Raw genomic sequence first — 15,864 nt, forward strand, 5'->3', positions numbered from 1 at the left:
ATATGATTATGATTGCGCTTGAATTTTTCTGAAGTCAGCATTAAATGCATGCTGATGTTGATTCGATCAACAGTGCATCATCACATCAGCTTCCAAACTAATAAATCATTTAGACGGACGGAAAACAGCGAAATTAAAGTGCGGTAAACATGATGTTTAATGCAAACTAAGTATGCATTACATGGGCAAATTTCTGCAGTAAATGATGCAATTGCTTGCATAATGCATTTCCGAATTTATTAATTTTATGCGGTAGCATGCGATCAAAAATATGATTTGTTTCCATTGTTTTCGCTAATTCCTCACCAAAGGTAGACAAATAAGAAACGTCATCAATAAAATAAAATTTTCGAATGCACGCGCTATCGGTAAACACGCTGATTACAGTTAATCAAAATGAACTACTTGGAAAAATCATGAAATCATTGCTATACCTAGTAGTAAATACACATAAATGCGAATCTTCACCTTGCTTTTCGCAAACATGTCAACACATAAATGTTTATCGATAAATGCATTCTTTTGAACACCATGCTGGTTGATAAAGGCCAAGGTCGAAACATAAAACCATATTATTGTAGCATCAAAAATGCCACTAGTTTATCAAATGCAAATGTTTTGCTCGGTTGAGGAGTTTAGCATGACTTTCAAAAGTCAAAGGTTGCCGTTGTCGAATTGGCTACATTGTTTCTTTTTGCATCAGCTGAAAGCTCTCATCTATTTACTGCAATCCAATATCCTCACTCACACATAAATCTCCAATCTAGCAGTTCTCCCCTATGAAAGTTATGCATACTAAACAGCAACTTCCACGATTCGCATTTGAATGCAAGGGACTAGGTAAATTACTTCGGTATAAAATCAGCGCCTGAGGGTCTTCTGCAGCAAATTTCTATGCAAACCGCGCAATTTATTTATCCTGCGATCCCTCCTCAAAATTGTCCTTCCAGCCTCCCAAAGCCGAATTAAAGACACGCTTCACCCTTGCGGATGAATGTTGTGTCAGCAACCGTTGGATTACTGCCGATTTTTCTATGCAACCTTGTCTTTTGCAGGAATGACAATTTCTTACGCTTTTGGAGTATAATATGAGTAAAAGTTATGCGAAAAAAAAATATACTTTTGAATCGAGTGTCTATCTGTTTGAGCATTGGGAATCGGAATTTCTACAAACCAAAAAATGAGCAAAGAAGTAGCATCAAAGGGATATATTTTAATGTCGCATATATTTCTTAGCTTGTGGCATTTGTATGAAAATTACCCCGGGTTTTTCAAAAAAAGGTAATTTTTGAAGGATTTCATAATAATGTTTCCAAAAATGCAGCTTTACGTTCTGTAAACGTAAAGTTGAGCAACGTTGCTTTTTGTAGGAATTCCTTTTTTTGCGCTTTTGAAATATCATGTGAAGAAACTTATGCGAAGATATTTTTTGTATTCAGATTTTTCATTTGTTTGAGAAATTCAATCCGGAATTGCTCCAAATAAAAAAAAATGAGCAGAGCAGCAAAGCTTCAATGCTGACTCTCTCCCAGCTTGTGACATTTACATGAAAATTACTGAATTTCTCCAAAAGTAGGTCGTTTTGTGGAAGGCTTTTGATCGTAATGTTTACAGACTTGTTTTAGTCTTTTGAAGTTTAATATAAGTGAAACTTCTGCGAAAGGTAATTTTTTATTGGATTTCTTTATCAGTTAGAACATGTCGAAATGGCATTTCTACAAAAAAAAATCGAATGAACAAAGCAGCAGCAAAGATATATTTTAATGCTGAAACTGTTTCTTCGCGTGTGGCATTTGATAGAAAATTACTGCGATTTTTCCAAAAACCGGTTGTATTTGCCGGAAAAATGTTTTGAAGCTATTGATCATAATGTTTCGAGAACTTCTGAAAAATGTAGATCTATGTACAGTTTTCTAGTAGGTTTTTCACACGCCAAATAAAATAATGTTGTTTTTTGAAAGAATTACTTTTTTACGCGGTTTTCAAATTTAATTTAAGAAACTCAGCGATAGGTAATGTCTGTATTGGATTTCTGTATCAGTTTGAGCATGTGGAATTGAAATTTCTACAAACAAAAATACAATGAGCCAAGCAACAGCAAAGATTTATTTTTCTGTTGAATATTCTTCTTAGCTTGTGGCATTTGCAGGAAAATTACTGCATTTTTTCAAAAGTAGATCATTTTGTAGGAAAGTTTTTTTGAAGGCTTTTGATCGTAATGTTTCGAAAACTTCTCAAAAATGTATGTTTATGTTCAATTTTCCCCTTGTTATTCACTAACGTCAACTAGACTAACGTCGGTTTTTGTAGGAATTACAGTCTTGTTTTAGTCTTTTGAGGGTTAATATAACTGAAACTCCCGCGGAAATTAATTTTTGCATTGAATTTCTTTATCAGTTTGAGTGTACCGAATTGGAATTTCTACAAACAAAAATGAAATGCGCTATGCAGCAGCAAAGATACATTTTACTAACGAATAAACTTGTGGCATTTGCATGAAAATCACTGAGTTTTTTTCCAAATAATGCTTGTTTTTGCAGCAAGAGGCTTTTGATCTTCATGCTTCCAAAACTGCAGGTGGGTCAGTTTGGGCATGTGGAATTGAAACTTCTACAAATTAAATGAGGAGAGCAGCAGTAAAATTATATTTTATTGTTTTATTGCTGACTATTTTCCTTAGCTTGTGGCACTTGGACAAAAATTACTGCGGTTTTTGAAAAGAAGGTCGTTTTTGCAGGATTTTTTTGTGCAGGTTTGTGCAAATTATGCAGGAATAAAAATTTTTGTACACCGATACCAAACAGACGGTACAATAATAGATTAAACCTGCTGGTTCAATCCTGCGGTCCGGTTTTGGCGACTTTTCCGTTGTTGCGCCTCAAAACAAGGAGAGACTCCTTGCAGTTCCTGCTGATAATTGCGGTGAATTCGAAATGTGACAACCTCGATCCGAACTAACCTTGTAAAGTTTAAATGCGGCGTACGACGCGCGAACGTGCACCATGAATTACGTAATAAAAATAATTCTCGATGCGAATTTCGTGGTCCCCCCGTCCCTAGCCCCTTGATTTTGGCAATACCCGCAGAGCATTAGAAGAGTTTGCCACGTTGCCGCAGCCGGCCAGTTTTCCCTAATAGAGGGAAACCGCCAAACTGTGGATTGACTGTTATACAAATAATGTAAATTTTGAATACATAGACGAACAATAGTTGCCTTATTAGTTGCTAATGGGTTTTGCAATATTTGGTAAAACAAGCTGGTATTGTCTGGGTTATGAGCCTGTGTTTATTTTGCCTGGAAATCAGATTTTACATAGAGATGAGACGTGTAAACGGAGTTACTGTTAGCGGTTGCCTCTTTTATCAAAATTTTCACTTATTGTGCCTTGTAGCCAAACTAATTGGGTATTGTGGCAGTATAAGGTAGACACAACTTATCGCCTATATAAAATCAAACATTTACTTTCAAAAGCGTTTTAAGCATGGCTTATTCAAAAGCTAAACAAAAAGAGTGTCGAAAATTAATGAATCTGAAGATTTACAATAAAATTAAGCAACTAAAACTACATTTCATTCGAATTCATTCGAAATTCGAATCAAGTTTTGTCAAGTCAAAACCGACAATCGACTTTTTTAACTTCTCTTAAAGAAGAATGCTTTTTATGTTCAATATTACGCAAACCACTCTTTATATATCGGTGTATCCGCTTGAAAACTTTGTGCCAAAAGTGAAGATAAGACATAATCTCAAGATCAACTTTGAAAGGTGAATCGATGTCAAGGGTAAAATGGTGTAATCATATTTACGATAAAAAAAATCGTGATTTTGAAATTGTTAACGTTAAACAAACAGGCACTCGAAGCTTTTTTTGGGTCTTAGAAAGTGATTTAGTTTTATCTCCATCAGTTTGGTGAGTGGTATGATTAGAGCTCGATTGCATTTTGATAGGACAAATCCTTGTAATCACGGACTACGTTTTAAAATAAACAGCAAAAAATTTGAAGAGTTTTACTCACGGAATGTAGCGCCTTATTTTAAATGATCACAGAAAGATAAATGAGTTGCTGTTGCAATTTTTCTTGCTGGACAGTTGTGGGCTATTGTCCCATGGTTTACAAAATGCTAAAACTTTAGTTTTCTAAGGCTAAGAATTGATACTGATTGAACTTGATGTTCTTGCCCAAAATAGCCTTAGCCCGATACAAAATATTAAGTGACACGTTAATTTTTAGTGACATTTTACTTTACTTTACCACTGATTTTTATACAATAAAAGATCTACTTCCCCTACTTAATCGTTCGTTTGTGTTGCTTTGTGGTCCTTAGGGAATAGCTGCTTTCAAGCTTGTTATTCCGATTGTTCAATGGTTTAATTGGCACTTGTGATTTCAAATTATATTTGTGTTCTCTTTTTCTGTGCCTTTTTTATATTTTTCAAGCGTTTATTACGCTATTATTAGGTTTGCACTTGATGTTTATGTGATTTAAACTGTGCTCAAAAATCACCTAGAGCTGATGTTGAATCTTAAACTTTATAGACGATCTAAGACGAAAATTCGATATACAGGGTTGCTCAAAAAATTACCCAAATCAGAGCTGCGCCCAAAGTATGTGAGTCTAGAAATTAACTTTCAAATATTTGGTTCAATCGCACAACTCGGTATATTGAATTAGTATCTTCTCGTATAGTATAGTATGAACTTTTTGCTTCAACATAAACCCTAGATTTTGAAACAGGTTCAAAATAGAAAAATTATCACTGAAAGAGTAAAAAGCCGATTTTTCTCAAGACCACTGTAGATCAACGAGATGAGCGAAAAATTCAAAAACATTTTGCGTATGAGGTTTAGGTCTGGTATTCACTAGGAGTAATCGACATTAATTATATGGAAAATGGTAAAACTATTACATGTGCATATTAGTCATCGTTATTGGACCGTTTGCAAGCCGAGCTGCAAGAAAAACGTCAATAATTCGCCCACAAAAAGTCCTTGTCGGTCGATGATAGCGCGCCAGCTCACACCACAGCAGTTGTGCCAGCAAAACTGATGAAAGTTCCACATTCTCAAGATTTGTCTCCCTCGTACTATTTTTGTTCCCCAATTTGAAAAAACTGGAAAAATATTTTATTCAGACGAGGAGGTGATTGCAGAAACGAATGCCTATTTTACATATCGTATTATACGGAAGAGATCAACAAACTAGAGCATCGTTGGACGAAGTGTATTAGTCTAGAAAGAGATTATGTTAAAAAATAAAAATTAAGTAGTTTTCGTAGTAATATATGTTGTTCAATTGTGAAATATTGAAGCGGTTTCAGTTTATGAATAGAGGATTATTGATATGTGGCCATTGTCTAGAAAAATGTGAAAATAATGCACACAAGTAGGTGGGATCAGCGATATAACATTAATGCTACCTAACGTAAGGCTGATAAATGGAAATTGTGACACGTGTGCACGATAACGAGGTTTGCCATTAAACCAATTAATAATTGCAGTGCAAAGTACTCACATTTATCTAAACTCCAATACAATATAACATACAAAATTAAGCAAATATTACAGATTGGCGTCACTCCCAAATTACGTTGATGAAAAATGCGCCGGATTTATGCAATTCACTGCAATAATAAACATATTGCACTACTTATTAGCGAACATACATAACAGATAAAAGTTAGTAACAATGTAATTATCTGAAGCTATTTCGTTCACGTGATCGATGCATCCTTATCGTCGTTTATATAAATTGAGTAAAGAATAAAAATATCTCTCAATTTGATCCTGGTCCAATAAACAGGAATACGTTTCACACACGATATCGGTTAATTTGTTGCATGGCTGTAACCAGCGTCTCGTCCCAGTTGTTTATCTAATGTTAATATTGTTCAGATAAAAAAAAATCTACGTTTAAATTTGGCAACGGTGGGGCCAAACATTTGGCGATTCGACTTTTTTCCTGGTTGCCAGAATTAGGCGGCCTGCAAAAATATACACAAGTGCAATTTGTGCGTGTTTTCAATATTGCGATTTGAAGTGTAGAAAATTGCTCTCGTTAGATGCGCGTTTTTTCTTTTTTGACATTCGAAAAATTCGATCGGCTCCACCTGTTTGAGAACGTAATGTAATTGCCAGCATTGCATTGGATTCAAAAACATTAACATTGTGCGTGTTCTTCACTGAGGTGAGTTTAAGGACTACTGAGTTGGTAACCTACAATGGAAATGCGCGGTAAGTACGTCAGATTACATCCATAGCGCGTACATTCCTGCAATTATTCAGATATTGCATAAATCCGCACGCTTTCAGCAAGTGCACGAAGGGATTTTAAAGAGCAGGAAGTCTGACGTTCGCGTATTCAGTAGCAAATAAAATTCTTGAAAAATTTACCGCTGTACGGTTATAAATTGCACACATTTTTCCAACAGGTTTTTATGCACCAAATAAATCCGATTGAATGCACTGAATTTAAAGTTTCCAAACCATTCTCCACACGATTTTCAATCATAGATTGGGTGCACTTTCGTCGATATTTTTCGCAAACTATTGCATTTCATACATTTTTCAAATTGGGGAAAAAAAAGTGATAAAAAGCAATAAATCAAACGACACGACCCAAATGTGGCACATCATTAATGTCATTAAAATGCATGCTGTTTTATCCATTAGCGATAAAATATCAAGGGGATAATAATATTTATTTTAGAATATGCGCTCAGAAATCAGCAAGTTGTTTTTGGAGAGTCCAAATAAAGCATGCATTTTTGGCTGTTTATTTAGTTTTATATTTTTTGGTGATATTATGAAGATTCAGTTGGTGGCAATGGAACCTCAAATTTTTTCGAAACATTTTCATCAGACGGTTATTTTCCATTTTCGAAAGTAGAAATAACTCAAAGGCAACCTCAATCTCCATTCGACTATGTTGAAAGTTCAGTCGCTGTTTATAAAATTCCGGCAGAATCAATCGATTTCGCTTAGTTTTAGAAAATTGATTGACGTTGGAAATGTTTGGATCATCAAACCAACCGAAATTCAGGAAAGTGAATGTGCTTAAGTGTAAAAACACAGAATTAAATTAAAGAAACTGAAATTTCAAAAATTACTTATTTAATTAGAAAATGTTAAATGTAGCAAAACTATTGAAAATGCATAAGAATTATTTGAAGTTGGCTATCGCACAAGCTGCAGAAATTAATTTTTTCAACAAAGAGTTTGTATACTCTTTTCTGTATTTGCACGAAAATGGACCTAAATTTAATCTACATTGTGTCTAAATTTAAGTATTTAAGTCAGCATGGAATAGCTATTTATATGCTAGACTTTACAATAATTACCAGATGAATTGCACGAATTGGAAGTCAAACCCTTTAATAAACAAGCTTTAAAACCATTTACACTGTAAATGAATTTCTTGAAAATAATTAATTCTACCACTTTAATTTAAACGTTAAATGTATTTTGTGTCATTTTTTATTGTATTTTATAAATAACAATTGTGCTTTTGACGTGTCATACATTCTAATCAATGTTTAAAGACAAAATAAAGTTATGTTCTATTCATAAGAAAATTAACAAAATATGGCGGATTGGCACTCCGCTACTGCAATATTAAAAATCGAATTTAACAGCTGTAATTAATGGGAATTGCTTGCTTGCATCAAACTTGAATTGTCTGTTCTAAATCACATTGGCCTTCGTTGGAATGATTGCGAATTTTTCATCTCATCGTATTCACAGCCTTTTGTTTATAATTTGCATTTAGAACCGTTTCGGATTCATTAGTGATGCCGTACGTTTATTCAGGGTCCATGATCCAAAATTCATTCGAAGTTGCCCAATTTGTTTGCCTTGGGGCTGACAATATTCAGTAAACCCCGTTAAGGGTGCAGATATTTATAAAAAAATTACTCCTGCATTCTGATGACGATTATGAGTTGATTAAAACGAATGTGCTCGTGTCGATGACGTTCGAGGCTTTTAATTTTTGTGTAAATGCACACGTAAAAATTGGCGCATGCAATAAAGTCGTAGATCAACAATAGGAATATAAATGATTACCTTCTGGCAGTTTATTTTAGCGACAATGAGTTTTGCATGTAGAAAGGCTTAACTCGATAGCCCAACAGCAAACATTGGAATTAAATTGCATGAAAATGTAGTGAAAAAATACGAAAGTCATCATGAAAAATTTATCCATTATTTTCCAAGGCTCTGCGGCAAATTGATTGGCTGTTGCTAAAATTTCATTGGCTCTATTCTGCTCACGTAAGTTTCTCATTCTAATGCACTCAATCTAAAGTGCACGCCTTGTTCCTCTCAAACTACTGCCGAAAGCATTAGCTGGCTTCAATACTTGTTTTACATGAGGATGTTTCAAGATTGTTTGTATGTATTTTCTGGCTTCTTATCTCGAATGATTCAAAGTGCAGTCCAACCACCACTAATTATGCAACATTCCAACCAATACCCTTGATTCTGGAACCTCCCATTTTATCATTGTGGTAATTTGATACAACCGCTTTCCAGCAAACCAGGAACTATTTTCGGCAGTGTTTTTTTCGGTCGAGGCAACTAAATGCAATAGCTAGATAATAGGCCAGCGTCACTCTCCCATCAAGGTTTCAGTGTTTCGCTTTGTCGTTGTTATCCTTGAAAGCGCATTACCGGATGGCAGGATTTGTACGCACATTAAAATGTAAAATGAAGCAATAATAAACACCTTAGTATAACGAATCGAGTCATGTTTGTTTTCGCACTGTTTAAGTACACGAAAATTAACTGTGAATCGAATTGGTGATTGGGAAAACTGGATGTTTCCATATGGAGAATGGCTAGAAATCAACAGTTTCCGTTCGGGTCAATTAATTCAATTAGTGAGCAGAAAAATCGTTCAGAAACAGTTAATTGAATCAAGCACTGTTTAACTTCAACTTAATGAGCAGCGGCAGTTTTAGACTGCTGGCATTAATTGGATTGGCTGATTGGTGGATTTTTCAATTTAAAAAGTTTTGAGTTGCACAATAAAATTCACGCGACTAAACCTTGCAATGTTTGTGCTAGAGAAACACTTCACTTATTTTCTTATTTTCCAGTAAACTTAGAAATTCAATTTGCCTATGTATTCAGCTTTTTGTATTTATTCAAATACTCTAACATATATTAATTTATTATTTCAATTAGCCACTTGCTACCATGAGACTGGATGTGTTTTAAAGCAATTATATGCTTCCATACGTTAAGTTGCGGTTAAATTTTTGGTAATTAATCATCCGTCTTAACAAACCGTGGATATTCGCGAATAAAACGTCATATTCCCATATAACATTGATGTAATAGATGCCCATTTATTGCCGGCCATTGACCATGTGGCCAACCCACGTATGAAAGTAATACAGTCAATTATAATTGGTTTTAGTAGATGAAATTGTCACATTCTTCAATGTTCGCTTATTAAAAGCGTCTTTGGTTCAAAACACTTTGAGTATACAAAACATTCTGGGCGTGTAATAAAATGCATCTTCTGCCTCAGTCGGACGTTTAAGTTTCAAGCGAAAAACATGTTTGAGTGTCAATTTATGTATGATCAAACACTTCAATTGCATATTGAGAGGCAACTAGTTCACCTCCCGCTCGAAGGACCAAAGTGTTGCGTTCGGTGGGCTTTTGCCCGAAGTTTTCTGTTCTGCGCGTGGATGCTTGGAACTGCGTTAACTAGTTTATTTTTTATTTTTGTACTTAATCATTGTGAGTATGGATTTCCTTAAATGTGTTAAACACTTCAAAAGATCTTTTCCCAAGTAAAGTGAACAACAAATACACGACAAAACCTTTATTAGGTGTATAGGGATAGCAAAAATAAAAGAAAAAAACATAAATGACAGTCAGTTTCAATATTGATAGAAAAATAAAACATCAATTGCTATAAATATAAGGGATTTAGTTCTCATAAATTTCTACCCGCTTATGATCCTCCGGAAGTTGACGAACTAGGAAATACCAACAAAAAAAGTTGGCTTTTTAAACCTGCATTGAGCAGGGCAAATGACTTTGTAAGCTGCTGATTCATACTGAAAATATCCGCAAGTTTCTAAGCACATTCGGCAGCTTCCTAGATGGACGGTTTGCACGCTAACAAAGCCACCGATTTTTTGCCCCCCTGGCAACGTTTGGGCAGGAACCATTAGAGCGGTGCTAATTTTAAACTCGGTTGCTAATAAAACGCAATAACATTATGCAATCACGCCAGAGGTTAATGGTATCTTCAATGCCAAACCTCCTACTCTGCAGCTTGCAAATTTTACTTACAGATTGGGTACGGTTCGTTGAACAGCTTTCCTATAATTGTATGAGATTCATACAGTCACCTCTAAGGAAGAGGAAAATTTGTTTTTTGTGTTCCACGTCGCAATAAAATATTTATGAGTTTTATACGCACATCGATCGCCCATTGTCTTCGAGATTGATTGATGCCATACTTCAGCAGTATTTGTTTAACATGTTTATTGCCAGGTATAATGAAAAAATCAATTTTCGGGGCTTTTTTGGGGATTTGAATATCAATGTTCCTAGTTTTACTCCTCCATTCCACATCTGAAAATCTGATGTTGAGAATCGTACGCTTATTAAAAGTTAGTAATAATATACTCTTTTCTTTTCACCAATTTTCCAATCCAGTTTCAAACAGAGTAAACTAGCGAATTGCGGTCGAGTCAGCATAACTATTGAAGTAGATTGTATAAAGATTTATACAAAATGTTTGCTCATAAATTTCAGGAATACATAATACGGGTTTGTGAGACGTTTACGCGTCAAATTGTAAATATTTTATTAGGTGTTTACTACAAGATGTAAATAGATCCGCAAACAATATCGGGTTAAAACTATGAAAAATGGGTCTAGACTACGAAACCATTTGATTTTCAAATCGGGTCGTATGGAACATCCATGGTTGACTGGAATTTTGTGATAAACCTAACAAGATCAAGAACCAGTAGGTATTTACAGGGAAATTAAAGTTCTACAGTTGGGTCTTTAAAAAAAATTGTTTTTAGTTCTACAGACAGATATAAAAAGAAATAGAAAGCACACTAAAAGTGTGGCTTTTTAAAATAATTTTGATGTAAAAAAATCTGGAGAATACGTTTAGGTTGCTGTAAACTTGAAATATTTAATATTCTTAAACATTAAGGCGAAATTGATATAATTTGCTAACAAACCAGAACTCTATGGTTTAAAAGAAGACAATCTGACCTAACATTTTTAGGTAAGTAAAACGTATATGGCTCCTCTGCTACCGATTGTCAAAGTTCTTGCTTTGGAAAAAAAATCTTCAGAGAAAATATGGTTTTTGTATTATCCTGAGTGTCTTGGTACCAAAACTGGCAGAACTTCATTGTTGTTGATCCTTTTTTTTTTTCATATTTTGAAAACAATTTTTTTTCATATTTTGCTTCTCATTCAAAACGAGATGAGCTTAATACCGATTCAGAACACTTGAGTGGGTGGGCTCGATTCAATTTCAATCGGAGGATCCAACTATGCATTCAATAAGATTTTTAGTTTTTCAGTTTTGTAAAAATTTGGATATTAAACCTCGCAAGGTGCATGTTTGAATTCTCCAGGCTGCTACAGTTTAGCGGCATTGCTCCAAATTGTAGTTTGCACAAACCGACGTAAAAAAAATCCAAAAATACATTCGCTCAAATCGTGCGGATTCATTAATCTATTTTCTCCACGTGAAATATTTTAAAGGTTTTTATAATATTTACGTTCCTGACGGTATATGCCAAATCGTATTTTTGGAACAAGGAAAAAATCGAGATATTGTGTTATAATAACGATGCCCCGGCACGATATGGCAAAACTTTAAATAACTGGTATGATATGGTTCAGTTGGTTGTTGGTTTAAGCCATTTATTTTCACATACATGAAGGTGAACGGGTTTTTTCAAGAAGCTGCAAGTTGCACTTGAATGGGCAACTCACAACGATGCTTTTTACCGGAGGAACCGTGAAATTTGTGGCTGATTAAGCGAACACGTTTCCCATAATTGGTGTGAACTCAAGCAATGAGATAGAGAATCCCCCAACAAATACTTTATCTAAGACCGAAATTGCTGGATTTTCCCGAATTGCCGAACAATGACAGTAATGACTCAGGTGAATTGAGATCACAATGTTTGAGGAAGTGGAATTCGAAAATTTGCAATTTTGCCACTAGGTTTGGTGATAAAATATTAACCGTTGCAAAGTTAATTGGCACCGTTCCGGGGGATCATTAAATGAGCTTAATAAGCTGACAGGGGGCGACTGTCTCCTAATTATCAAATTCACCGAATTTGGTGGAAATTGGCCTTTCCTAAAATATGTACATTTTCTCCCTCTATGGAAGACGCTTGAGTCAATATCGCCTCAAACCTCAAATTGTGATTTTTGCGCGCTTGGTAATCGTTGATCTAAAAATGGTGCATTGACGCAACTGCACTATCTCCAATAAAAATTCGTAACTTCCAGTCTAGACCATATAGGAGCTTGAATTTTTCTCAGTCTATTGAAGACACTTGCATTTAAATAATCACGATATTTCATTCAAATTACATCAACTGATGATTTTTGAAGGCTCTCCGAATGTTGGTCCAAAAATGAATGTGTTTTCCTATATGCAGCCTAGTCAATAAAAATTGGAAACTTCTAATCTAGACCATGTTAGCAACTTGAATTTTTCCTGATCCTGATATAGAAGACACTCGAATGTAACCAACTTGATAATCTCATTTAAATCGCACAGGATTTTAATTTTTACGCTTGTTTTAAATGCTGGTGAAAAAATGGAAGTTTTAACGCATCTGCAGGGCCTTCAATAAACATTCCCAACTTCTAATCTAGAACATGTAGCAACTTGAAGTTATAACATGTAGCAAGTTTTCTTAATCTGTAGAACACTCGCATTTAACTGGGAACTTGAGAATCTCATTTAAATCCCGCAAGATGTTGATTTTGCGCTTGCTGTAAAGGCAGGTTTAAGAATGGGCGTTTTAATTCATAGCTAACTCACGGTCAACTTAATAGTTTTGCAGGGTTACATTTGGCAATGGAATTTTTTGGAAATGTTTGTCTTTCAAATGATTTTTCTCAATTATATGCATAAACAAGTATGTGAAGGTTGTTGAAATCTCTTATTTTGCTCAGTTCTAAATTGCAAGCTTTTGAGTGTTGACTGATAAAGCGCTGGATGAACAACACTTTGCTTTGTAAAACCCAAAGCAAGATAATAGCACCGAAATTGTAATTTGGCGTAAACAGTTGCCTCATCAGTAAACAGAAATTCTCATACGGATTAAGAAATATTGTTCCTGTTACATTGGGCAATATCCAAAAGTGCAATCGTATATAAATACTTAACATTGTTTTATTTGTAAAATTCCAAGTTGTTTGCTCAATTTTAACTTCATTATTATTATCATCATGTATTACTTTTGCAAGTAAATATAACCCATATTACGCACAGATTGGGCCCATTAACAGATCTAACACTGAATTTGTAGTAATCTGCGTTTATTCAATCCTCTAAACCAATTTATGTTTACATAATAAACTTCGATGTTATTCAATAAATAGCCGTTTGATAATTTGCATGGCAATTTCGCTCAAGTATATATATAGGGCGCTATCAAACTGTAAATATATCATTTTTAAACAGATATCGCAAATTTGTGGATTTTGCAAGCATTTCTCAGCGTAACATCCTTGTTGTGTCATTGACCCTCTATTAATATGCTAAAAATGTATGCAACATCATATGACGTTGGTTCATTTTAAGCAAATTTACCATTTGAATGCGATTCTTGCGGGTTTGCAAATGTTTTAACGAATATTTTCAATCATAATGTCCAGTTGCTAAATCCGTTTTGTCGCCAAAAAAACCAGAGGCCGAAACCCAAAAATTGATTGTTGATTAAATGGGCTGCTGAACATCAGAATTCAAATAAAATTCCTGCAAACTATAGTTTAGCAACGGCTTACAAGGTCGAAGAACAAAACGAGTGCTTGACCTCCACCTTAAACTTATAGGTTCTTTGTCCTTTTACCGAGCAGGAAGTTTTCGGTGTAATAAATTTAGAATAGATCAGTTTTTTCGCTACCTGAAATGAACTATGCAGGTAATTTTTCGCGCAAGTACCACAACCGTTAATGCTTGGGTCAATGTCAACGTATTTTTCCTGCTTTCGAATCAGATTCTATTCGGTATTTTTGTAGGGTTTCACAGCCGTTTCTTTTTTGTTATTTCAATTATGTGGACTTTTTGCTGTTTAATTAATTTTGTATAGGTAACATCAATCGCAAAATTATTCGCCGAAAAAAATCACATTCTATTGGCGAGTATAATTATGTTTCCAAACTCCAATAGCACAAAAAAAACTGCTAACGAACGCTCCTGGGAAGTGACGTAAATCCTATTTATAAAAAAACCGCCTAGCTCATTCTGACCGTAGAAATCATCTATTAGAAAATGCTAATGCAGGCCAATGCACTTTGGGAACCCATTCGAGTTTGTAGTCTGCTTTCAAGGCCAATAAAATATTTGCAAGCCTTTTGCGTTACGTTCTCTCTAGCAAAAACTAATGGTCGTTAATTCCTGGTTAGTCGCTTCGATTAGGTCCAAGTTCGCTTGAGTGCGGCGTAGGTTCTCACCGGGTTCCAAAAATTACTTTTTCTTGAAAGCCTTTTAGCCATCAGCCATACCGGCAATCGGGAGTTACCAACCTAGATTTCTTGAATCATTATTGCAAGCTTTATAACATCGGGTAATGTTTGTGAAGCAGCAGATTTAGAATTTTAACATCAAATTGTTAATGAATTTTTTGGCTAAAGCCTAAGACTTGCTGCGTTAAATTATTCACAATTTCCTTTCACTTCATAACTTCTTGGTGTATGATACACCGTTCATTTTATTGCGCCATTATTCCAGGATTTTCAACCAACTGAATCTACATCAGCAATTTTCCCATTATTAATCATTTTTAGCGGTAATTCGTAAATATTTATTCCACTGTGCACTAAACAAACAACCGATATTGCGTTGGATTAATTTTGCAAATATTGCGCAACCATGTGGTGAATTGTGCATTTGTGAAAATGAGGTAATTTCGCAGCTGCTAATGGATAAGCCAGGTATTTCCTGCCCGAAAACAAGCTAGGATGACTTTTACTACGCAAAGTAAATCTCAGGATTTTGGCAATTGTTGCAACAATCCGTCTGTTAACAACAAAAGGATTGAAAATTTGCTTTTAAAATTCAACAACGAAACAGTGTTCCAATTGTAAGTTATGTGTTGGATTATTGTTAGTTTGAGTGTCTCAAGCCAGTTTCAGCTGTTTTTATTTCCTTTTGTATTATTAATCAAGTTTGATAAGTTTTTTTTGTTGTGCTCGCAAAGATTTGTGGTTCAATCGAATTTAAAAGATACAATTTTCGTTAAATTTAATCACACGCAATTGAAGAGTAAAGTTGGCATTTTTAATCAACTTTTGTTAGTGCATTACTCTAGATGGAATGGTGAACGTAAATATTATGGCACTTGAAACAATCCTTGCGAGTAAATGAGATAATCATGTGTTGTGTAAACAATTTTTCTCACCCCGGCTGGATGCTTCGCTTTTTGCGTTTTTTTATTGTAAAATTTGATCAAATGATCAAGATTTATCAACAGTTAGATCTTCGCCGCCACTGCTTGATACTCGGAAGTTTTTAGAGCGTTTGGGCAAAAATCTCGAAAAACTCACTAGTTAATATTTTATTATTTCTGGCAATTTTCTAAACATAATTATTCCGAAAAAAGTTCTTTCTCAAATCAGCTC

The 15,864-nt window shown here is 34.7% G+C and overlaps 1 protein-coding gene and 2 long non-coding RNA genes across 5 annotated transcripts in view; 1 reads left to right on the plus strand and 2 right to left on the minus strand.

Annotated features, from left to right (window-relative positions):
* LOC109537409 (zinc finger protein chinmo) overlaps positions 1 to 15,864 on the plus strand; it is a 75,448-nt gene that overhangs the window by 31,860 nt on the left and 27,724 nt on the right. Inside the window, exon 1 of one of the 3 annotated variants that reach the window (XM_019904123.2) lies at positions 5,894 to 6,187. The exons of 1 other annotated variant lie outside the window; for it this stretch is intronic. Coding sequence is in view for 1 of the 2 variants with exons in the window: in XM_019904121.2 (XP_019759680.1) it covers positions 6,222 to 6,234 (13 nt within the window). In the remaining variant the exon portion in view is untranslated. Of the gene's footprint in view, positions 1 to 5,893; positions 6,235 to 15,864 lie in introns of those variants that run through there. One more of the 3 variants, XM_019904121.2, reaches the window with a different exon arrangement.
* On the minus strand, positions 3,996 to 5,794 carry LOC125503961. Its single transcript, XR_007281194.1, has 2 exons — positions 5,516 to 5,794; positions 3,996 to 5,114 (listed from the first exon to the last, which is right to left on the minus strand). It is a non-coding gene; the product is annotated as an uncharacterized LOC125503961 (long non-coding RNA).
* LOC125503962 lies at positions 9,878 to 10,774 on the minus strand. The gene is made up of 2 exons (XR_007281195.1): positions 10,651 to 10,774; positions 9,878 to 10,596 (listed from the first exon to the last, which is right to left on the minus strand). It is a non-coding gene; the product is annotated as an uncharacterized LOC125503962 (long non-coding RNA).

This window comes from Dendroctonus ponderosae, unplaced genomic scaffold (genome assembly GCF_020466585.1).
Source record: "Dendroctonus ponderosae isolate FM_Combo_2020 unplaced genomic scaffold, Dpon_F_20191213v2 Dpon_F_20191213_3, whole genome shotgun sequence".
NCBI lineage: Eukaryota > Metazoa > Arthropoda > Insecta > Coleoptera > Curculionidae > Dendroctonus > Dendroctonus ponderosae.